Source organism: Polypterus senegalus, chromosome 15, assembly GCF_016835505.1.
Source record: "Polypterus senegalus isolate Bchr_013 chromosome 15, ASM1683550v1, whole genome shotgun sequence".
Lineage (NCBI taxonomy): Eukaryota > Metazoa > Chordata > Cladistia > Polypteriformes > Polypteridae > Polypterus > Polypterus senegalus.
Window position 1 is genome coordinate 57,114,058 of NC_053168.1, and position 26,287 is coordinate 57,140,344.

Below are 26,287 nucleotides of genomic sequence, written 5' to 3' on the forward strand. Positions count from 1 at the left end.
CAAGGGAACCACAGGCCTACTGCACTGGTTAAACAATAGGCATACACGTCTGAAACTTGCATAATTCAACACAGTCTTAGGCTATGTGCATTTTTTACATATTAGCTAGTTTGTTAAAAAAAATAAATAAATAAATGAGGCCAATTTAGAGCAAGAAAACATAAAGAGAGATCATATTTTGTATTCATTTTAATAGGATGTTGATTGCAGAATTTCAGTTAGTCCAATACATGTTTTCAATAAGGTCTTAGTATTTTAGGTTGCAGTAAAGATGACATACTTTATATAATAATCAAGTAACTGTTACCAATGTCAAATAATTGAAAACAATAATTGGAAAGCATTAAGGAATAAACATTAATAAAACCTTAAATTTCTGGCATGCCTTTTCTGCAGCCGACAGGCTGCCTGCAGTTATACAGTCATCATGCCAAAGAGGTTATCCATGGATCACTTGATTAAATCAAGGGCTGAAATGCAAATCCTGAAAAATGGAGGGGCTTTTTTTAACTAAATATTAGGATCACACGAACAGATGATTTAAGATATAATCAGTGACTGATTTTTTTAACACAGTATGAAAAAGCACCTACAAGGGAGAAAGCTTAACTAGATTTAGTATTTTGTGATGACCATTGTGGTATATGGCCAGCCATTCATCCCGGCCAATACCCCAAGGCCGCCAGATGGAGCCCTTCCTGCAGCATGGAGGTGCCCCGAATGGATACCATGGGGGCCGCCAGAGAACACTGTAGGGAGGATCAAGGACTATTTTCCCTACAGCCCGGAAGTACGTCCCAGTCACGTGGACAGAAGAAATGACGTACTTCCGGGTTGAAGAAAAGGAGTTCTCATCTGACCCGGAAGTGTTGCCAGTCACATGGACAGAGAGAGAGAGAGAGAGAGAAACACTTCCGGGTCAAGGACTATAAAGGACTGTGGGAGATCCCAGACAGGCGAGCTGAGTTGGGAGGAAGGGAACAACGTGTCTGGGAGAGGATTGATTATTGTTATTGTTTATTGTATTGATTTATGAGTATAGTGGAATGGAGGGTGCTTTGTGCACATTTGAAAATATTAAAATCAAACTATTGGACTTTTATCTGGTGTCTGATCTGTGGGTTCAAGGGAACGACAGCACCCCCTGTCACACCATGATAGGATTATTGCCTTCCACTAATACTGGCAACCCTTGGTAAATAAAAGAAAAATCGCCTTGTGAAAAAATATCTTTATTGTTTGTCCACTAAACACAATTTTAACCTTTTAACTGAAGTAAAATAATTGGAAGGAAAAAAGAAATTCTCAACAAATATTTTTTTCAAATATTCAGTACGTGTGCCACAATAATTTGCACATCTATAAAATCGTAAGAATAAACTCTGACTGATGTATATTGTCCTTAATATTTTTTTTACTTATGTTCATCTGAGTGAGCAGAAACTAGGACTGAGCTGATGGATCGATCAATTAGCTGAACATTGTCATTTTTATTTTCTTTTAAAACAGGCATGCCTCTCAAGAAAGCTGTCAGGGACTCACTTTCTCAGCAAGAAGTGTGAGAGATTCCTGTACTATGCTAGTTTAGCTGGAGCGTGTTATAGACAAGGGAAGGAAGCCGGATCAATGCGTCAAACACAAAATTTGAATGGGAATAATGCATATATACTTGCAGTGCACTCAGGCTCTTAGCACCATTGGTTTCTCCTTACATAAATATCCTTAAAATGACCTCTCACTGTGGCCATGCACGTTGGTATTCTTTTGCAACTTTGGCATGTCTGCCCCTTTCAAAGAGACCCACGAAGCTTCTCATTTGTATGATGGAATTTCAGCTCACATTGTGGGTGACTGATCCCCAGGTTAATGCAACTTGTCAGTTATGTTACAATATTTTTGATTCACAATAACTAACCCGCCTCTCCTGGGCAAGGTCGCAGGGCAGCTGAAGCCTATCCTTGTGGTGTTATATTCTACATAACCTATGCAGTGTGATTCTGCCACCAAACAAGAAAAGTGGCAGCTTGGAGGTGCTGATTTGGCCTTGCAGGTAGTGCTTGTAGCTTCAAGGGGAGCGCAAACCTTCAATCAAATGTTAGGGTGTAATGGTGCTCATAGTTTCAAGAGGAAAATCCCTGCAATCAATATCATACACTGATATAAACATACTCGGCCCTCCAAGGGGGAGCCACCACATTATCATTTAAAAGTAATAAATTGGGAGATGGAACACAATGCTGCCAGTAATTTTTTTTCCACTCTAAGCACCATTCACAAATAAACAGGAATGCAACTGTACTCTGTACACGAAATAAACTTCTTACACTATATATATCAAAGCAGTGGCTTATAATATTTTTTAAAAAGCCAGTCCCACTCTCTTTCTGCATGCACAGTATACATTGCAAGCTCACAATATCAATCAGCACTCAGCATTATGTGCTTTTTGCAACATGTTATTTGCAGTCATGATAAGAAAAAGCAAAATAACAAATAGAGCCAAGCCATAATGAAACACAACAAAGTGTAATTCTCTCTCTTGGACTGAACTGCCTTTGAGTCATCGTAATAATATTACTGAATACCACTACAACATGTGTGAGGGTGAGAGACAACAAAGCTAACTCATGTGTCCCGAGCTAAAACGCCTGCAAGCCCCACCACCCCTGTAGATGCTTTCTATGGTACATGGGTACAGTAACTAATTATTTTTATTCCCCAAGCAACTCTCCACCTCCTCCCTCACCTTCCCAAGGGAGGATTGTCATTTCCACACAATCCAAGATGTACAGTACAATGTGGACTATGTGATCTTCTAAGACATTGCAGAGCCCTAGCAAGAACACTTAAGTGGTCATCCATAACTTCCCGTTTCACGGACATACAAATATGAGGGAACATACAGGGCAATATCCCCTTAGTTATCCATCACAATGGTAAATACTTATCAACACAAACATTAAGTTTGAGAAAAGGTTGTTGAAATCAGGAATTGAATACATGAACATTAGTTAAAAGTTTGAAAATGTCCATTTCCACTATCCGGGCAAAAATTAATAAATTAAAATCAACTGGAGATGCTAACAATTGGCCTGGAAGAGTTCTTGTGTTTATATTGAACCCGTACACAGTGAGGAGGATGTTCCAAGTGGCCCAAGAATCTCCAAGGAATACAGCTGGAGAATTATGGACATTAGTTGGGTCTGGTGGAAGAAGAAGACTATAACACGTGATCAAACACCACATAACCACGGATTATTTGGAAGGGTCTCTTAAAAAAAAAAAAAAGCCTCTGCTATCAAACAGCAAACACCAGCACCTGCTGTATTCCAGACATCACTGAAAATTTGAAACAGTTCTGTGATAAGATGGGACCAGTTTATAACATTTTAACTATAAACCTCAAGGGTGCTTTTGGCAGAAGGGAATGACAGGCAGGCAGAAAGCCACCTCATCCCCAGTGTGAAGTATGGTAGTGGTTTTTTAATGCTGTGGGGCGGTTTTTCTTTGACTTGATAGAATACATGGTATCACTAACTTCATCAAGGACTAGCAGATATTATTATTATTATTATTATTATTAAATCTAAATGGGACTGTCTCTGTCAGAAAGCTTAAATTGAGTTGGTGCTAGATATTATAACTGGACAATGAACTACACAGTGTTAAGAGTGTCAATATTTTATCAAATATAAGAATTTCTTTTTCTTTTCAATTACAAGTATATTATTTCAATGAAAGATTGGGTTTCTATTAATATTATAACTGAAATATCTAGAGAATAAACAATAAGTACATTGTTTCACAGACCATTTTGCATTTACTTACCAAACATGCCAATATTAGTAGAGGTCAATGCAAATATGATTGAACTATCAGAATCTAGATACCAAATGTAAATAATACATTTTACAATTCTGACATAGTATAATTGCAAAAACTAACACTGTTTAATTTTAGCAGGGCAAATTTTAATTAAATGTGGCAAAGTCCAAAGATAAATTGGGAAAGGTAAATGTAAAACAGTTGAAGACATGTGGGCTGGTTCAGAAGTGTTTACTATGCAGGACAGGTTTATCACAAAATTTAGATATTAATAGGGAACTGACAGAAAAGTGTGCAGTGGACATATAAAGAGTTAAAAATGAAGTTGCATAAGAAAAACAGTTACATATTTTTGTTTCTATCTTTAATGTGTGTATGTCTTTTTCTTGGGGTTGTATCACTGTCACTATTCTGAGGAAACATACTGTATAAGAATGTCACTGCACTAGGTGCACATGACAGCAAGCCTAAAATTGATACTTGTGTGTTTTGCTCTGAACTCGGTTTACGTAATATCATGATGTGCAAAATGTTATTGTTGGAAATGATGATGCATGTCTTATGAAAAAATTCTTTACTACATTCCACAAAGCAGTAAGTATTCATATTGACTTTTTCAAATGAATTTCTCTTTTATATCATTTTTAGGTAATGCAAATTATCTTCTATGCCCATAGCAACACATTTGTTGTACAGTAGAGTCTCACTTATCCTATCTTCACTTATCCAACATTCCGTATTATCCGACATCCCACCGCAAAAAAAAAACACATCAATCAGCAACAAGAACTGCAAGTTGCAAGCGTAGTCTATTTTTTGTTGCTTCCGACTCTACCGCAGCTAATTACAATGGAACCTTGGTTTGCGAGCATAATTCATTCTGGAAATGTGCTCACAGTCCAAAGCACTCGTATATCAATGCAAATTTCCCCATAAGAAATAATAGAAACTCAGATGATTCATTCACACAACCCAAAATTATTCATATAAAAATTAATACAAAATATAAAGCAAAAATACATAAAGCAAATTAACCTGCACTTTACCTTTGAAAAGAATCATGGCTGGTGTAAGTGAGATTCTAAACTCTTGTGGGATTCCACCCAACGGGACAACACGCGGAAGAGCGTCCCAAAGCAATTGCAGTCTACCACCGCTGTAGCAGTTCGCCATAAATGCGAATCCGAAAAGATCGCTGACATGCTATAAGCGCCTGCCACCGATGGGTTATACAAGGAACAAGAAACATTATAAATGCGCAGGGCACAGTATTACTTTCTCCCGACCCTGCCTGACTGCTGTGTCTGTGTATAGGAGAATGGCAGATCCCGCTACAATAAATAACCGTGCTGTTGCTGTTTCAAGCTTAATAAAGCTGGTGTTGCTAAAGTACTGAGACTCAGCTTCGTGTTTTCGGGTGCAAGACGGGGACTCACACGTCACAGCACAAACACACACACACACATGCAGTCACAATGCTGTAGTAAACAGTATATGCTCGTACGGATGTTGACTATATGAGTGACGGAGTTAAGGCACTAGAAACTGCAATTAATTACATTGAGCAACAAGAACAAGCTACAGAAATTGACATAATAATGCTGCAAAGATGGCGAGACTTGGCAGCAAAGACACGGCCTCGTTAGGAAAGCAGACTACGATCAAAAATGTCTTTAAATCATCACAGGACTGAACTTTTTAAGTACTGTAAGTTTATTTTTTCAGTTAATTTATTCTGTTGTTTTGTTGTAAAACATGATTATTTGGTTCGCAATGTGTAAAATTATAACATAGTTTGACGTTTAATAGACTTTTTCCTAACACCTCCCATTATACAACATTTTCACTTATCCGAAGTTCTGCCGGCCCATTTATGTCGGATAAGCGAGACTCTACTGTACTTTAAAGGCTGTATTTTGTTACTGTGAACCAAATTCGCTCAATTTTATGACCAATAATCAACCACTTTGATCAATGAATAACTGAACACAGTTATCACAGAAAAAAAGGCAAGGCAAAATTTCCCAAAGGTTTTATGGCAACATCATGTGGGTAAGAACATAACATTAAATGAAAATATTTTCTGCAAACCGTCACTTTTCATTGAAAAAAGCATTTTACATTTTATTTTTTAAAGGAACAGTTGTCAATTTACTTAGGAGTCAGTCACATATTCAGCCTCTTAAATGCCAAGCCAGCAATTCAACATCCAATGCAATGGCACCAATATTCCAGATATGCTCAGATACAGTAGCCTCTTGCCACAGCGCAGATACGTATTAACCTCACCTTTGCTGTAAGTCATAGTATAAGAGTAAAAAAGGCAACAGAGACCCAGTTCGTAGGGATATGAGAATTTTTGGCCATAGGTTTTTACGCGGTATCATGAATACTTGCTGGCACTTTGTTGATCTTCCCTGCAAGCCCATTCAATGCATGTCAGATTGAAATATTTTTTCTTTACTGCCACCAATTTAGTCACTCAATCTTCATTTACATAGTGGCATGTTATTGCAACATAATTCCCACTTGTCAGCAAAATCAAAAAGCCAAATATGAATGCAAGCTTACTGTCTCTGCCTGGATAGATCCTCAGCTCATGCAGCTTCTCAGTAAAATGTTTTTCTGATTGGCTGGGGACAATGCCTCTAAATGAAGTTAGATACCCTGCCTCAAGATAAATGATTATGTGCTGAAAAAGCCTTCAACTACTCTGACTGACAATATGTTTTTAGGTGATCACTGTGTGATTTCCTTTGACTTCCAGTCACCAGCTTTTCCTTTCTAATGTTGCTGATATCTAAGGGGGTGCAACCTCCCACTGGAAGAGAAAAGTTTACTATGGATTTGGTAATGCACTGAAGTCAAATGTGCTGCTCTTTAGCACAGCATAACATAGTATGCAGCTAGCTTCCTCAGCTTCTTGTCTGAAATGCTCCCCAAACAAGCTATGTTTACAAAACTTCATTCTCAAGCATTTGTTCCATTTTTAAATGTAAAATTATTTGATGTTTCATTAACATTTCTATTTAAATTAAGAATATATCTCAAAGTCGGATATTTGGTCAAACCTGCAGTGTATTAAAACAAATAAAAGTTTATCAAAGTGCTTTACAATAAGAAAACCAAGTAGTAGTTTAATAAGCAAGGATGGAACATAGTAAATTAGAATAGAAGAAGAGAAAAGGAAAATAAAAAGCAGCATAGACCATATAGAATTGTCTGTCCACATAATAGTGAGTATACATTTAGAGAATAAACATATTAGGGTAAAAATTAAGTCCTCAACACAACCTAAAAGCAGACAATTAAAAGTAGGTTTTAAATTGGGATTTAAAGTCATGTGGTCTGATCTTATTACAAGTGGCCAGCTATTACACTACACAGGACTCACTACTGCAAGCAAGTTGGTCAGAGGATCTGAGAAACGTAAAAGATGAATACGGTCAGATCAACAAGAGGGTATTAACCCTTATAAAGCTTTCAACACAAACAATAAATGTTTAAAATACACCCTTATCCTCTAGCAGCAACATTTTGATCAGTTATAGGATGAGTGGCATAGAGGAAATTGCAGTAGCATAAGCAGGATAAAGGAAAATCTTTAAAAAGCTTTTTCAAATCATTAAAAGACAGAACAGGTTAGCTTTAGTGACAAGCCAAAGGTTACATTAGCACTGATCTGTTTACCAAGTGCTGCAACAAAACAATACAGTTAAACTTCACCAAAAAAAAAATTGAATTGATATGCAAAGATTGTGTTTTTTGTTCCTACAAGCAGTAATATATACACTACCAGTCAAAACTTTTAGAACACATCAGTTTTTCTTCAAATTTGATCAGCTGAAATACAATGAATGATCCAAAATGGTGAAAAGGTAAGCAGTAAATTTCAAAATATTAAAAACTAGCAAAATACCCACACTTCGCAACAGAGAAGTAGTGTGTTAAAGAAGTTATGAAAAAGAAAAGGAAACATTTAAAAAATAACGTAACATGATTGTCAATGTAATAGTTTTGTCACTGTTATGAGTGTTGCTGTCATCTAGGATTTGATTATCATTATTTCTTTCAATCAGGTTCGTACTTGGAGGATGTGTTGTGTTCAAGTTATATTCCGTGTTTGTCAACAGTTGTAAAGATAACAGGTTTCATTCATCGAAGTGTTCACTACCCAAATCGGTACTCGTGAATCTAAGATGTTTAACAGGCATTCCCGGTATTAAGTTGTGGATTTGCCTGCGAATATTTAGAGGTAGCGTGTCTATGAACTTAATTTAACCTTTCCCAGTCCTGCAAAGTCAGTTCACGTGAGCTGCTCGGAGTACATGCATCGAAGCTTCTCAGCTGTGCTTGTGCTATCTCGTGCGATCTCGCAATGTCCACGGCTTTATTTAATGTTAGCTCAGACCTGGCATACCAGCAATTTAAACTCCGTTACAGCAATTTTAACTCTGTTACAAAGTGATCAAAAGTCTCGTTTATACCCTGCATCTTCTCATTAAACTTGTATTTCGCGAATATCGTATTCGTCACAGGCATGACAAACGCCAGCGGCAAACTGTCTATGAACTTAATTTAAACTTTAGGCTTACACTGTGCTTTGTTTCCGAAGTAGCTGCACTTATGAATATGCTTGTATGCGTCACTCGCTTCATATTCTTTTGCTGCCTTCTCAATTGTGTAAAGCGTTTTTTGAACAGGTTTCATTCATCGAAGTGATCACTACCCAAATCAGTACTCGTGAATCTAAGATGTTTAACGGGCATTCCCAGTATTAAGCTGTGGATTGGCCTGCGAATATTTAGCGGCAGCGTGTCTATGAACATAATTTAAACTTAAGCTTTACACCTTGCTTTCCTATTGATATGTGTACAAAGGCTTGTTCAGCATCAGAGGGTTTCCGCAGTAGCTGCACTTATGAATATGCTAAGCACAGTCCTTCACCCGCGAATATTTACCTTATATGGGCAGGCACTCAATTACGTGGGAGGCGTAATGATGCGGGATGCAACTCTGCCTCACACGGCGACCAAGCTGCAGGCTATGGTTATGGCCGTATAAATGGACAAAAGTAGGTTCCAGTTATGACCGTTATGCGTAGAATTTCAAAATGAAATCTGCCTAACTTTTGCAAGTAAGCTATAAGGAATGAGCCTACCAAATTTCAACCTTCCACCTACACGGGAAGTTGGAGAATTAGTGATGAGTGAGTGAGTGAGTGAGTCAGTCAGAGCTTTGCCTTTTACTAGTATAGATGGGCCTACAGGTGTTCCGCAGCATTTAAAGCAAATTAAGCCTTGCAAGTTGAACCAAACAATCTGCATAGGTACGCTAACTACAGTTGGTTACTTAACTGTGGTTTCTACTGTGAAGAGGTGACTTTGTGCTGCAGTTTTGATACAGCTAATGGCAGTAAAAAAGCCATTTCTTAAAGGACAAAATAGGGCTTTGAAATACTGGCTGTGGACTACTGGAGACTGGAAGAAAATCTTAAGGATTGACAAGCCAAAATTTTAAATCTTCAGTACCTCATGCAGGGTGTTTGTAAGCCATGAAATTGATGAAAGGATGGTTCCTTAGTGTGTGACACCAACTGTCAAACATGGAGGAGGAAGTGTGATGGTCTGGGGTTCTACTCTCTATTTGCTGAAGGCAGAGCTGGTGAATTGCATTCTGAATCAAAAGGGTTACCACAGTTTGTCTGTTATATCAGCAAAAGGTAGCTACTTTGATGACTCAAAATCTGAATAACGTTTTGTACACTTAATGATTCCTTGACTTATTTTTTTTTTTTATTTGCTATTGTTTATTTGTTCTATGCCTTGGTTCCTGAAACATTAAGATATTAAACTGTACGCCTTTCCATAAAAACTGAGGTGTCCTAAAACTTTTGATCGGTAGAAAATATTTAATTAGTCACTTTTTCTTTATATGCATTTAGGTATTTGCATAATAAAATGCATTGGGTTTATGGTGTCTGAATGCTTTTCTTCACTTATGCTCAAATATAAATAACCTTTGAGCTATTTTTATTCATTGGTATAAAAGAAGCAACTTCCACAATTGCCATGGCTGCAGACATTCTTCCATGAAATGCACTGTATGTGTTAGAAGTCTAATACTTTGGTCTATTTTTCATTTTAAAAATGAAAGAAGGAAGATACAACTTGATAAGAAATATGTAGTTTGGAAACATTGCTTAAATAAAATTCTCAGGCAACAATACAAACAAGAAAGGCTCAAATCACAAAGACCCCCTCCACCACCCACAGCTAAATTAAGACAATTTACTGAAGTCTAAGTTTCTTCTAATGTTATTGTGGAATCTTCAGAAACACTTCAATTCCACTTCTACAATTTAAAAAAATATTTAAGTTGAATGAACACAGCAATTTTAGGTTGACCCTTGTTGAGTGTAGCAGATTAGTACATTGTTGCAAAAAGTAATAGGGTTTCATATTTTTTCATCAGTCAAAAAAAGATCAATAATAAACTGCACTACTTAAAACACACTATCACAAAACATAAAATATCTAAGCAATCATATAATAATCATCATATTGTTGAGCTCTTGTTAATTCACAAACTGGCTTTAGGCAATTCAGGGTTGTGTGGGACCTATCATGGCAGCGCTAGACAAAAGGCAGCCCTTGGTAATTTACACAACTAATTACAGTGAGAACAATATATGCTATTTGCTACACAAAAATTGTTCCAGTTGACTGATCGTTCTCATTGGCACTCTGTAATGAATACCATCTTTAAAAAAAAGATGATGAACTGATTAGATGAATAATAGGAGTGATTTCAAAGCACAGAATACAAATGTAACAATAGCTTGGAACAGAATGAAGCTCAGAAAAGTGAACTTTCAATACACAACTCCCATCAATAATATCTCTGTAGCAAAGCCTTTTTTAATGTTTGTAAACATTTTAAAAGGCAAATTCTTTAGCCAGCTATATAAAATATGTACCCTAGTTTTAAAAGAGAAAAAGAGCTTAGGCAAAAACATCTCTTCCATATGCGAGTCCATACCAATCACCCCTACAGAAGAAGAAAGAAAAAGTTGTTCCTTGAAGAAATATGAGTGTGTGATAAAATCAACCCACAGAATTTTACTGAAAAGGTTCTTTTTGGGAAACTGCACATCAGTAACTTGCCTCTAGCTACAAGAGATGTGCCAAAAACTCTCCTAATCTTGAACATCCTTATATTCCTTTCTTTTTTAAAATTAAAGAGAAGAATATTCAATTAATCTTCACATACCACAAACATATCAGAACACAAAATTAGTCAAAAATATTGATCACCACTATTAAGCAAAAATTATTAACAGGATAATCAAGAACAAATCAATTACTGAAATAATTGCTAAACTGGATTACTTGTTCATCACTCTTCACTACCAGATGACTACACTGTCCTGAGAAGTATTCTGCTGGCACACCTTTGGTATAGTCAGAAATTAAACACAAAACTTTGTTCATGTCACTGTTTTCTAAAGATTAATTTGAATTTCATGGAAAATTCTAAGTAAACTAATTTAATGATGTGCACACGGTACCAGTTATAGACAAAAATGGAGAAAATTCAAGTTAAACCTACTTCAGATAAAACAGGCAATTAGAGGTGTCAGATTTGTAACACTGAACCTATTACATACAAAAACTTAAATTTCAAACTTCTGTCAATAGAACTAAAATTTTTCATAAAGAAATTATATCAAACTTGATCAAGTTAGAGTAGGTCTTCAAAAGCAAACAACTGGTTTCAGCACATCTTTTGATGACTCCAAGGACATCGGCCAATTCAATTCATTCGCCCTGCTGAACATGGAAGGCAAAATCTTCTTCTCAGTGCTGGCCAAGAGGATGACCATCTACCTACTAGAGAATGGCTACATTGACACCAGCTGCCAGAAAGCAGGGGTTCCAGGTTACCCAGGGTGCGTAGAGCACTCTACGATGATCTGGGACCAGATCCAGAAGGCCAAGCAGGAGAAGACCGACCTGCATGTAGTTTGGTTCGATCTTGCTAATGCATATGGTTCAGTCCCACATCAGCTGATCAACTACACCTTGGAGTTCTTCTACATGCCTCCTTGCGTCAGGAAACTGGTAGCGCTATACTTCAGTGACCTGCAGATGTGTTTTGCCCTCCAAGACTTCACCACCGGGTGGCAGCAGTTGGAGGTGGGAATTGCAATGGGGTGTGCCAACTCTCCAATCTTGTTTGTGGCAGCCTTTGAGATAATCCTCATCGGAGCAAGACAAGTGGTTGGAGGAATCAAGTTACCATCTGGTCAGAGGTTACCCCCAGTGAGGAGCTATATGGATGATGTAACCAGCCTCCTTCAGACAGCAGCATGTACATCCCAGCTGCTGGGAAGGGTGGACGAGTTGATGTCATGGGCCAGAATGAAGATAAAACCTTCCAAATCTCGTAGCCTGTCACTCAGAAGGGGAATCAGAAATGACAACACCATCTTCACCGTCGGGGGAGAGAAAATCCCCCTTCTGGCTAAACAACCCATCAGAAGCCTGGGAAGGCAGTATACCGTAAATCTGTCAGACAAGCACATGGGGAGGTCCGTCATGAAACAGCTCACGGATGGCCTGCGAAAGATCGATCGGAGCCAACTCCCCGGGAAGTATAAGGTTTGGTGCTATCAGTTCACACTCTTCAGGAGGGTAATGTGGCCCCTGAAAATGAGCGAGATCCCCTCATCCGCCGTGAGTAAGATGGACGCGAAAGCCAACTCGTTCATCCGAAAATGGCTGGGATTGCCACAGTGCCTTTCCGAAACAGGCCTCTTTGGGAAGAACATACTACAGCTCCCACTGCAGTCCATCAGTCTGGGTTACAAGCAAGAAAAGTCCAGGCTGGTGCTCGAACTAAGGGAATCCACCGACCAGTCAGTGAGGAATGCCAACAACATGGTTTCCACTGGCCTGAAGTGGAATGCCCAAGCGGAGGTTGACCAAGCCGTCAGCAGGCTGCAACACCAGGAGATCATGGGCAGAGTCCAGGTCGGAAGAGCAGGGCTAGGATGGGGAGAAGCGCCACGGTTCTGGTCTAAGGCTAATTGCAAGGAGAGGAAGGAGATGGTGGTGGCAGAGGTGTCAAGGACAGAGGAAGAGCGCTACAAGATCAAGGCCGTGTCGCAGGGCCGAGAAGGAGGCTGGACAACCTGGGAGGGAGTCGTCAGCCGGAACATCAGCTGGTCAGTTCTGTGGAGGATCCCACAGGCAAGGGTCAGTTTCCTGATTTGTGCAACTTACGACACGCTTCCCTGTCCTCGCAACCTCAACCAGTGGCTTGGGAATGAGGAAAGTTGCGCATTCTGCAACGCGCCAAACGCAAGTCTCCAACATATCTTGTCAGGCTGCAAGATCGCACTTTCCCAGGGGCGCTACAGATGGCGCCACGACCAGGTCCTGAGGAAATTAGCTGAGGTGTTGGAGGGGCGTCGACAGGGCAGCACAGGACCACCACTATCAGAGGACTGTACCAGCTTTGTCACGGAAGGGGGTTTGGAGTTACACCAGGCCAAGAGAGATGTCGAGGCCTTTTTCCCCCCGACCAAGAGTGGAACATGAGGATTGACCTCAACAAACAGCTAGATAACAACTACATCTCCCCGCCCTGACATTGTGGTGTGGTCCACCAAAGTAAGATCGGTGCACCTCATTGAGCTGAACGTTCCATCTGAAGGGGAGATAGAGGCCGCCTTCGAGCGCAAGAAGGCCAAGTACTCTGAGCTGGCTGAGGAGTGCAGGGAGGCCGGCTGGAAGACCACCATCTACCCAGTGGAGTTGGGATGCCGAGGGTATGTGGGGCTGTCAACCACACGCCTCCTGAGGGACGCAGGGGTGACTGCAAGGAATCTAAGAAAGGCCATTAAAGATCTGGCAGAAGAGGCAGAGAAAGGCAGCTTTTGGCTCTGGTTGAGGAGAAAGGACAGGAGCTGGGGAAAGAACAAATAACCCCAATAACAGCTGCAGGGGGTGACAGGGAGACGTCCCTGTCACTGCTCCGCCACCAGGAGACGTTCTAGCGATTAAAGGAGCGAAACATTGGCGAATGGTGGTTCCTAGCTGAAGACCCTGCAGCTGATCCATGGGCACCGGAGGAGGTGCGACAGGCAGCAATGCCAAGCAGGTTATACCACCTACCTGTACATTGACTGAAACTTTGGACAATACTATATTCTTATTTTAGGTTTACCTGGTGAAAAAATACAAAAGACTTCAAAACATTTGTCATCCATTTATCTTTAGTTCTAAATTAATGTTCATGGTATGGCAGTGTAACTGGACCATTTCAGAAATCAGTAAAACATAGCAGTATAGCGCAGACAGCTGCAACTTGTTACACAGATCAAAGACCTTTCACTAAAATGTTGCAATATTATAAATACAGCATTAACCACACTGTGTTTAATGACATGCTGAATTGGCTAATATTCCCTTTACATCTATTTGGTGCCTCACGTATTACAGCTATTAGGTATTACTCTTACGAACTTAGTCTAGTCAGACACACTTCTGCAGATGACCAACGCAAAAATAAAGCAGGAACATATATATAAAATTTAGGCTGGGCTGAAATCAAACACACACATACAGTGGATTCAAAAAGTATTTGGACCCCTTCTGTTTCTGCACACATTGTGCTGGAGATTTAATTTTAAAAGGACAATTTGCCATTTTTTCTCGTTAACATGCACTCAATAATATATAATAGCAAAGTGAAAAAATGTTTTCTGAAAGATTTACAGATTTATTAAAAAAAAAATCTAAACCTGAAATCTTTCATTCCAATAAGTATGCAGACCCACTGCTATGGCCCTTCAACTTATGGAACGTGGCATTTTGTTTCCTTTAATTATCCTTGAGATGAGTCTAGAATTAAACTATTGAGTCCACCTGTGGCAAACTGAAATGATTGGGCATCATTTAGAAAGACATACACCTGTGCCTATAAGGTGCCAAAATGCACAAACTGCATGTCAGGACAAAATCCAAGCCATGCAGTCTAAAGAACTCCCCGTAGGTCTCTGAAATCAAATTGTGGCGAGATATAGATAAGGAAAAGTTACAGTATAAAACCATTTCTAAAGTTCTGAGTGTTCCCAGGAGCACAGTGGCATCAATAATTGTGAAAAAGAAGAGTTCGAAACCACCACAATCCTTTCTAGAGTTGGCCACCCTGCCAAGCTGAGTAACAGGGCATGAAGGGCCTGTAAGGTAGGTGACCAAGAACCCAGTGATCACTCTGCTGCTGAGGAAGGAGAACCTGTCAGAAGCAGATTATCTCGGCAGCACTCCATCAATTAGGTGTTTGCAGTAGAATGGCTAGACGGAAGTCACTCTTGTGTAAACGGCATATGAGGAGGAGGTTGGGAGCATGCACTGATGCAGTGCTTTGCCGCACCTACAACAGCATAAGTATGAGCATGAGTAAAAAGATTCTCTGGTCTGATGAGACAAAAATGTAACTCTTTTGGCTGAACTCTAAGCACTATGTCTGCTTAAGACCTGGAGCCTAATGATAATGCAGTGTATAGAATTCACACTAAAACATGGTGTATGGATAAAAATAGAAATGCAAATTTGCGCTCAGCTTCCCTTTATAAATCCCAATCAACGTGAATTTTAACGCACATGCCTACAGCCCCACCCCGACTACTCTTCAATTTTGCATATTTGAATATCCAAATCAATTTAAATAGCCACTTCTGTTCAGTCTTTTGTTAAAAAACAATAGCAAAAGCACATGGAAAAAAACTTCAGCTAATGCAAAGTGGAGATAAGGAAAAATGTACTATTTGTTGGCTTAAGCAGTGCTAAAACCAACAAAAGGAAACTGATTTAGCAATACAGCGTGGTGGAGGAGTTTGAAAGTTTAAGTTCAGAAATTCACATGGTTCCCAAAATAAAAAAAGAAACAAAAGCTGACCCCAAGCAGAGGACATGACTCCAGGCGCTGATGGTGCTGTTGTGCCCAGCATATCTTCAAGCGCTGGCTGCTCACACATCTTTACCTCAGAAAACACTGGGCAACCATCTGGTTGTGTGTTGACAGACGTTGTTCTGGAGTCACAAAATGTAAAAGTGGATGCTGTAAGAAATGTGGATGTGGCCAGTGAACTAAGGAATATACTATATGCTGTACTATGTGATATTGATCACAAATTAAATGTATTGGTTAAAAAATAAATGCTGCATCTGATTACCTGTTTTACATTTTGCTAACTACATTCAAACAAAGATGTAATGCTGTCTGATTTGGTGGGTCAGGTCCATCATACTACATCTCCTTAAGTATGGGCAAGCCACAACTGTGTGCCACATTATGCAGCACACAACGTGCTTGCATAAAGCAACACACTTTCTGTGGACAATAAAGCAACACATTAATAGAGTGGAAATGCTTACATAAGCAGATTCATTCCCTGAAGGTGCCTGTATAGTGTTGCATTGGTGCCAAGCACCACAGCGTACAGATTCTCTGCACTTTACATGGCTCTTTGAGGTGACTTGTTAGCCTTAAAAAAACTGCTTGCCTTTTGCTGTTTTAGTTGGAAAAAGCGCATGCAACTGTAAAGAGTCCTACTATAGATGAGGTAATGTCAGCTCATTCTTTTAGCGATTCATCCCTGGATGGTGTAATCTGTCCAGCGCCGTTGCAATAGCAATGTGCATGCAGTTGTCTGCTCTGATTACATTTAGAAAACCAAACGCTGCTGCAAATTGCTCTTTGATGTTTTCCATTTTAACTACAGTGTACGTAAATCTTATACACATGGATGACAAGTGGATAATACCATCCCATACAGCTGTGGCATGGTGGTGGCACAATCATATCACTGTGAAATAACCAATCAGCCAGCAAGTTCACACTGAAAAGCACCTATGGCTAAAAACAAGAGAGAGGACAGAACTTGCAAAGTAGCAGGTAAAGCGCAATTCCTCAAAATCTGCCTCCAAGATCATAGCTCTTAGAAATCGAAATTGACTTTGAAGCCAGTCATCTATAAATATATACTCTTTCAAATTCCTCCATTTGCAATTTCTTCTAAAAATGCTAAACTAGCTATGGTTATTATAATAGTTTAGCCATTTTGTGCACCATCATATTGTTACAAAATGATTACAATCAAGTGAATTAAATTTGTAAACAATATACAATTAGTTTCGATATACTCCACAAATTCTACATCATCAGATTTAAAAAAGAAAGGAATACCACACGCTGGGTGCTGCCCATTTGCAAAACCAAGAAGAAACTTACGTACAAATGGTGACAGGTTCCCGTGAAAATGTGCATAGCTTTACGCCAAGTTAAGTTTTTATACATCTCGAACTGTGCATGGAAACAGGCATACGCACCATTAGTACATGAGGGCCCTGGTACTACTCATAACCCGTACAATACCACCTCTACAGTGAAATATTATGGTGGCAGCATCATGCTATGGGGAGTGTTTCTCAGCAACTGGGAGACTAGTCACAACCGAGGGAAGGATAAATACAGAGAGGTCCTTGAAGAAAACCTGCTCCAGAGTTGACAAGAACCTCAGACTTTGGCAACAGTTCACCTTTTACCACAACAATAACCTGACTTATACAGCCAAGACAATGCAGAGTAACGTCAGCAAAAGTGACTAGTGGCCCAGCCAAAGCCCAGACTTAAATCCCATTAAACACCTGTGGAGAGACCCAAGATGGCAGTGTGCAGATGCATCACATCCAGTCTTACAGAGTTTAACAAGATCTAATCAAGTAGTCTTATACCTGTAATTGCTGCCAAAAGGGCCTCTACAAAGTACTGAATTAGGGTCTGAATACTTGCAACAGATTTCAGTTCTTGATTTTCAACAAATCTGAAAACCTTTCCGAATATGTTTCACTTTGTATTTATGGGTTATTGAGTGCAGAGTGATGGCAAATTTATCCATTTAAAATTAAATCCACAACACGATTAATTGTGCAGAAAGTGAAGGTGTCTAATAATTTCTGAATCCACTATAAAGTAGAGAAAAAGACACATTTAGTTTAATGAAGACATTTTACAGTCAATTAAAAACCTTAGCTTAGACTGATAAAAAGAAAGGCTCACCGTTTAAAGATGGAAGGTTTAATCATAAACTAAGTTTGGCATTCCTCTTGTTTATTTTATAAACCAATGTTTACATGGCGGATTGTTTCTAGGTAAGAGTGCAGAATTTGTAATGAGTCCATTATGGGGAGTATAGATGTCTTTCTGTAGCATCAAACACTAGCATTTCAATTACCTTAATATATTTGTTTTGAACACAGTGAATTGACCTACTGACCTAACAATTCTGAATTTGTCATTTTTCATAGTTTAGTCGTCTTATTTTCAAGTATTGTTGAACTCAAAGCACCAAATTTAAAAGACAACATCAGGTGCAAATAAAATGTATTCTATGTGCCCATACATAATAGTATTTTATTTATTACACATACAAGTAACAGTGCATGTAATGTTGCTTCCCTAAAGAAAATAAATCACAGGAATTCATTTGCTTTAGACAGAAGGCATGTCTCATTTGCAGACTGAAGTTGCTCCATTGCCAGAGTCAACCACTTATTTTAATTAGTCACACACTGCAGTTCAACTATTTTTTTTCCAAATTTGCACAAAATTTCATGTCACATATTGCATTACACATATAGTACAAGGTGTGGGTCATTCTGGCAGCCAATTGGCGTAAAGAAGAACAGAATAAGAACAAGAGTGCAGTACAAAATTAAACGCCAAAGACAACTCGGTTACACAGTGTGCCCACGCCCCTTTAAAAATCTACAGTGGTTTAAAAAATACATTCAACTTGCTTCACAATAAGATGCTACAACACCTTTATTTTGTAGGGGCAGAATGGGGGAGCCTACAGATAATGGGTGGATGATTTAGATTACTGGGTGTAATGTACACTACTTTGAATGGTAGGGGAAACAATGGTTAAGTTATAGGAACTTAAGAAGATAAAGGAGTAAACACCTGTTTCTCCGATTAAAAACCAAAAATTAATTTTGTGATTAGGTGAAAATGATTTCCATTGCTTAATAATGTAAAAGTCTTTTTACAGCTATTACTAAAAATGCTGCTGAATTATTTTTATGTTTTTATACACACACATACATATACAGTACATACGCATACACCCATCTACAGATATGCATCTAAACAAAATTTATAAAATGCATTAATTCATAGCACAACAAAAATTCCACATAAAAAGTCACAAACCATAGTGGACTTTAACTACAATGAAGACAAATTATTGTTAACATTCTTGTGATAAAATCTACTTGAAGAAATGAATTAAACGGGAAATTTTGAGTATATACAACTGAAAAATAAATGGCTTTTGAGCAATCAATAGATTTCTTGTTTTCATTTTATATAAAAACCTCAAAATTTCACTACTTATCACCAGTTTATTAGTAAAGAATACACATATATGAAATATTCACTAAACAAAAGTTATTTTCCTCACAGCATATTTCTGAAACATTTTTTTAAATTCACAAAAATTAAGTCCCTTCCCCAACTGTCCTATATTAGATTTATAATCTTTGAAGTATTCTAAAAATATATCTTTTGATTGAGCCTGACCATTAGAAAACAACTTGAATTTCACTTTTGGAAATTTTGTTAAAATGCTTTAATGATTAAAATAAAATTTCCACCAATCAATTTTCTAACTTGCTTATCCTGAACAGTGTCATGGGAGCATGAAGCTATGCTAGAAGTTTAAGGTGCAAGACCAGAATCAACCCTGGACAGGACATCAATCCAATGCACATTCATGCACAGGACCCCACTTGTAAATAATTAGTGTTGTCAACATAGTGTTGTCAATTAAAACAACTGCCAGACTTTGAAATGTGTGAAAAGGAACACAGTACTCCAAGGAAAAAGCATGCAGATTTTCAGAGGATGTGCAAACTCCAAAGGCACTGTCAGAACAGGATTTAAAATTATAATGTATGGCAACGCGGGTACATAATATGTCCTTCTGTCTGTCTGCCTACAGCATGGCCGTGGCCCTCTCCCTGGCTTCTGGTGACATTGAAGGCATTATGCATGGAAAACTGCCTGGTATTGCCTTTGTCTTTCTTCAAATTAAGCTTTCAAATAAGAAAATAAGATCTTTTTAAAGGAGATCTGATCAGCCATTGTTCCACTTGTACCTTACTGGGAAAAAATACACCTAACAAGCTTTTGAGTATTTGGCAAGTTTCAATGCCTCATTACACAGGTTGTATTGCTTTTACAGAGGGCTAAACCAAATTGACATCTTCCTATGAATGTACACAAGCTATAGTTTTCATATTATAGAAAATACTACAGTTTTTTTAATATCAATAGACAGCATATACACCTTTCCATCTATAGTAACTTTATTACTTTTAAACATAAAAAATAGATTAAATGACATTAATTTCAAATTTATTATAAATTAATAGTATGATCAAGAAATAGCTTAATATTATTATTTAACTACAGAAGGTATAGTAAAAATTATAAAATATAGAAGACAGATCTAAAACTAAAATTTCTGGCTTTTTAAAATTTTTATAAATTACACAACTGACTGCCAGTAGTTAGATCTATTAAAACGTAAACAGGTTTATAGGGTATTACTGACATGTGTAAAGAGAAGAGTAAAATGCATAATTGCATTTGCATTTTCACATACCAATATAAATAAAACAACAATGACTTATTTAAATTTTTTGAAACTACTATAACTCAAGATAAATTAAATCGTTTAAAAAAAAAAATTAAAAATTGAGTTTTGCAAGGAAACCGTTTTCTCCTTTCCCCAACTACACTCAATATTATATATACTCCATTCACATAAAAGTATGTGTAAATATTACTTAACAAAAAATAAGAACCTCAAAAAAATATATTGCAAAAATAATTTAAAAAGACAGATGTTTTAATTACTAGCCACAGCAATCTGGAAACATATGTAAACAACAGTAAACCATATCATTGAACTAAAAGCTTAAAAGGCTTTTTAATTTGTGGATGAAGGCATAACTATTATACCTTTTTAATGCCATTTACGATTTGGATAAAAGTATGTCACTATCTTACTATAATAGTAAGAGGTTTGATGCTAAAAAATGTATAACCCCTAATATTCAGTATGTAAAAAGTATCTTTTTAAAATATGAACTTTAAATGTCACTCAACATCTTTTGAAGAATGTGACTTAATTCTAAAAGCTTAGAATCATGCAATGTGGTAACCTTAATTACTCTTGGTACAAAAATGTATGTACTTCCCCAGAGAAGGGACTTTAGTTTTTATTCACGCTGTACTGCCACTCTCTTTCCTTCAATATCTAAATACAAAAAAAAAATTAAAAAAAAAAAGAAAATTAACTACACAGTGACTCTGTTTGCTAGAATAACACTTATGACAGCTTCATGAAATACTGATCTCGGTGAACCTTGTCAAAAGAATAAAATGAATGTTAAGTAAACAGCAACAGTTTATTCATATATAAATATATACACACACACACACACATACATACATATACACACATATTATGTATGCATGCCTATCTAAACAAACACATACCTATTTGTTCTCCATGATTGTAAAGGAGTTAAACTAATTGATGTAATACCAAAACTTTAATTCTGAGCTTCACAAACACTGCGAACATGTTCACATAAATGTAAAATGTAAGCATATTCAAGCAGATAAACCCAAAATTCTTTAAGCATCAAAGAAAACTAACTACATCATCCATCCATCCATTTTCCAACCCGCTGAATCCGAACACTGGGTATTTACTTTTTTGGTTGATGCCTTTAATCAAGGCGACTTATAACATTTATGATACAACTGGTTACACTTCTTTTGGCTTTCCAATTGGAGCACAGGCAGGCCAATTGACTTGCTCCTGGTCACACAGTGTCAATAGCGGGATTTGAACCCACAGCCTCCAGGTTGGAAGTCCTTGATCCAAAGTGTTAACCACTACTCCATAGATTTTACAAGAATTACATTTCACAACATTGCATTGCTACCCTATGGGTACAGAAATTTGCTACAAATTTGTTGTTTAAAATGTGTTTGCCCACTGATAGAAATAATAATTACAATTCACAATCTTTTAACAGCAGGGATCATTTAAAAATGTGGCTCTCCACTCAGCACAATGGCAAACAATTTTATTTTGTAGTTGAACATTATTGTAAGTGTCACCAATATGGAAAACGCAAAATTAACGTCAAACAAACAGATTAAAATAATGTTTACACTGAACATATTTTCTAAGTCAAAATATAAGCTTATCGCTTTTAAGTGTGTCTCCTAAGGAAACCAACTAACATCGAAAAAATAATGAGAAATAATTCAACACCGAAAGTCGATTAAATCAGTCTTAAAATTTTGTATCATTTGCAAACATCTTTTCAATTTAGTGTTAAAAAGTTTAAACTTGTTAGTTTAGCTCGATTTTTCTCGGTTGCTTTTCTTATAATAATAAATATTTTGTCAGAAATGTATAAAACGCTAATTCCTTGAAATAAGCAAGTTAATTTTTTTATTGGCATATGACATTTTCGTTGCAACATTATAACTTTTAAGTAACATTAAATTCCCGCCTTCTGTGCAATCTACTCTAAATAAAAAATAGAATTTTGATAAAAGATTATGCCCTGCCAACATGTGTTCTAGAATGCAAAACAAATAATAACCAGAAACAGGAAGATGGTCAGCGGCATTTTTTGGTGAACCCAAAGATTGGCAAGCAAGTAGCTATATAATCTCATATGGTTTTTTTAAAGCCACTTCCTTCAGATCACTCGAAGTCTAACGTTTCTGTGACTTTTTGACAAACGGGAGGCATGACATCATACCACAATTTTTGTCTAGACATTAATAGCGCAAGTAAAGCAAATCACAAAAGGCTTTTGCGACTTTTAACGCCTGGAACGTGTTGCAGATGCTTATGAAAAAAGCAAGATCAAGGAAGGAAGGAAGGAAGCACGCTGTATACTGGTCGCTCGAGTGCTTGCAGGGTCACCCTCACCTTTAAAACGATAAGTGAACTAGAAGAAAAAGGTCCCTCGAGAATTAAAATAGTGTGTCGTTTGAAGGACACAAACAATCGCATACAAATACATAAATACACACAGACACTCAACGTTTACAAAAACTGTTAAGTGCAAAAAGCATCTCCGAGAAGGGGAAAAAAAACTGGAAAAGTGCAATTCCACAGGGGACGACATTGTTCGGATTACATTGCATCTAGAATTAAATGTTTGTTAAAAACGGCGGCCATACCCGATTTTGAATGGTGTTAAATATTGTAGAATAAACGTTAAAAAAAACAAAGTTGCCGGTACTTATCCCGGTAACATTGGCCACGAGTCCAAATTATCGGGGGTCCCAACTGAGACGTATTCATTCGGGCCAATCTGAAATCGCCAATAAACCTAACCTGTTTTTTTAAATCCATGCAAAATAGTGTGCAAACTCCTCAGATCACGTCAAGGTTCTTGGTTTGTACCCAGCAAGCTGGATCCATGAGGAGACGGAGCTGACCCAGTAACTGTATTATATTTATTTGTGTTCTATTCTCCGCAGTTTAGCACTGGATTGCTTTTTACATCAGTTAAAACAATTGTTGAGCAAAACCCCCCACGTGAAGAATGGTGCCACGGTGCTCTTAACCAGAACTAAATTATACAGGAGCTTCGGGCGGGGGGAGGGATGCTGTTGCTTTTGCCCCGGCGCCGAACGAGCAGCTCTCACCACTCTTAATCTCACACTCTTAATCTCAAGTTCAAGGTCGGAGTTACAAGAAAATACGTCCTTCCTAAAAGTTTACAAATTTTGTCAAAGAAAAAAGAAACACATGTTGCATCACGCAACACCAGCGTCAACGCATTTAATAGCTAGCATACAGTATCTTAAAATCCATTTAAAATAATTAACTGATAGAAGACGTTGCGTACGGTTCGAGTATGGAAATAAAATCATAGTATTACCTTTTCTGAACTGGCTTTCGCCTCTTACGGCTTGCATAAGTGCTGTTTGGATTGCTAGTACTCATCGTGGTCCGTTCCCGAAACAAATAAACACTTCTTTAAAAAATGTAATACATTAAAAGCGAAGAAGTACAGACAGCCTCACTGTTTCACGACTGGTGCATTCCAAAAGAAATTAAAATTTAAACAGCCTTTGTTGTTTAAAAAAAAACAGCAAAAGTGAGTCCAGCCAAGACGCAAACTCCTTATTCAAAACAAGTAATCCAGTGGGGAAGACTTCAACATAATTCAGCAAACAGAAAAGCCTGAGATGAAGAAAAAGAAAACCATCAGACAAGTCGTCGATACTTCAGATTTATTACGCAATTCCAACTGATAACAATGCCAAAAAGGTCACTGAACATGCGTATCCAATAATGGAGTGTAGTTGGTTAAAACCGATTGCAGGCCACCGAAGATGCGGATTAAGTGCAAAGACCCAAGACGGTCCAAGTGTTTACAACAGAAACCTTCGAAAGAAGTCAGCCCCGCTACGCTTCCTCTTCGTGCAGCTCCACGGCCTTGCAAGATCTACGTCACGGCGGCGAGACAAGACAAGGCGCGGCGAGGCAGGAGACGGACACGCGCACGCAAATACGTTCGCCCACACTTGCGCGCTCCTTCACTAAAGAAGCAGAGACAAGATTGTGTGTGGGAGCCGAGGATCGCAATTACTGGATTCTAAAAGCATGCCATGTTGATAAGGGCAGTAGAGGGGATTTTCTGCGTGGTACTAAAACAACGAAGGGGTTTTAGAAATTTTGTGAAATGATTCTAGCATTCGGCACGGAATTTCAAAGAATGCTGACATAATACGGTTTTGATGCCGTTTAAAAAATTTGTCCTTACTGTGAATTTATATATAGTGGTTAAAAACATGTTTAAAAACTCACATAAGATAAATATTTAGATGTATTATTTCTACAAGTATGCTTTTCTCGATTAATTTAAACTTAATCCTACAGCGCACTTCCACGTATAAACCAACACATCGTTATAATTTCAGTAAATCTATAGCTTTATTATTGTGTGAAGTGGCACACTGAGCAAGGGAGTGGGTTGCATCAAAGTACCGTATCATTATAATACCATTACATGCAGAATTCGCCTTCTTCTTCTTTAATCCTATGACAATACTTTAGAATTATTATTCTTATTATGGTTCTATTAATTAACTCATTTTCTAAGTTTAATTTTGATGTTACAGGGAGGTGGGGAACTGGATGACATCCCATTACGACTGGGTACAACGCATAAATCTATCAGACAAGACAACAGCTCATCTTTGGGCAAATGTCCTTGTAGTGCCAAATGTATCTATTAGCTGGTCTTTGTTGTGCGTGCAGAAATAAGAGCATACAAAGTTAACATAGTGTGGACAAGGTGATCTTGAATATTAGGATGTTATATTCTTTGCTGTTCCTCTTCAGTAAAACATCATATTGCCATTTTAGCAGTGATAACTTTAAACAACAAAAGAAATAGTCAAGGATAAATAATATTATTGCTCTCCTAAATTCAAAGAAATGTGGACACTGGTACAAAACCATCAGCTTCAAAAGGGAGCTGTCATAAGAAGCTTCAAGTCCCACATCCCCTAAACCCTGTACCTCAGTGGTTAGGATAATGTACCTGTTTCAAAACACATACATATAAAGCACAAAAATTGCATAAAAATAATGAACAACAAGGATTTTCATTTAACTTGTTTGTGGTGCAGCATGGCAGCAAAAGATGGCAGCACAAGGTGTGTGCTTGTGGGAAACAGTGCAGCCCAGTATGCTTAATAGGAGAATTGACTGATTGCTCATTCACATGTAAGCACAGTCAGCACAGCCATCCCTCACTAACGCTCTCTGGGTTGTTATGTAAAGCAGTATACTCACGAAATTAAAAAGAGATGGACAGTGGAGAATGAAAGGATGAAAGAAGAAAAACTCAGGGGTACAAAAGAAGAGAGACATAGAGAGAGAATATGAATGTCACAAATCAGGTGATCGAGCCAGTGTGGTGGAGATTAGGTGAGGCAATAGGGATGCCCTGTGGGGATTGAGAGAATCAGCACTCCAGGGAACAGTCACTCCTGTTGAGTATAGGGAGTAGGAGTAGCCCAGGGACAACCTATGAACACTCAAGGATTGTGGTGGGATGATGGAGCCAGGCTCCGAGCATCCTGGCAGACACCAACATAGGTGGCTGAAATGATAGCCGAAGAGGGTGGACTGCATTCGCTGGCATCTAAGCCTTGTTGCAAGACCTGGATGGTGAGCTGGGGAGATAGAGCTGCACAGGGGCTCAAGAAGAGAGAAAATTAAGGCAGTTCTGACTCTTGATTTTATCATATTTCATTTTAATCTATT

The 26,287-nt window shown here is 38.0% G+C and overlaps 1 protein-coding gene across 1 annotated transcript in view; it reads right to left on the reverse strand.

Moving 5' to 3' along the window:
- Positions 1–24,534, reverse strand: part of LOC120516160 (aryl hydrocarbon receptor-like) — a 193,868-nt gene extending 169,334 nt beyond the window's left edge. The window contains exon 1 of the mRNA XM_039737635.1: positions 23,889–24,534. Coding sequence (XP_039593569.1) covers positions 23,889–23,953 — 65 coding nt within the window. The 5' untranslated portion in view covers positions 23,954–24,534. The remainder of the gene's footprint in view (positions 1–23,888) is intronic.
- Positions 24,535–26,287: the final 1,753 nt, after the last annotated feature.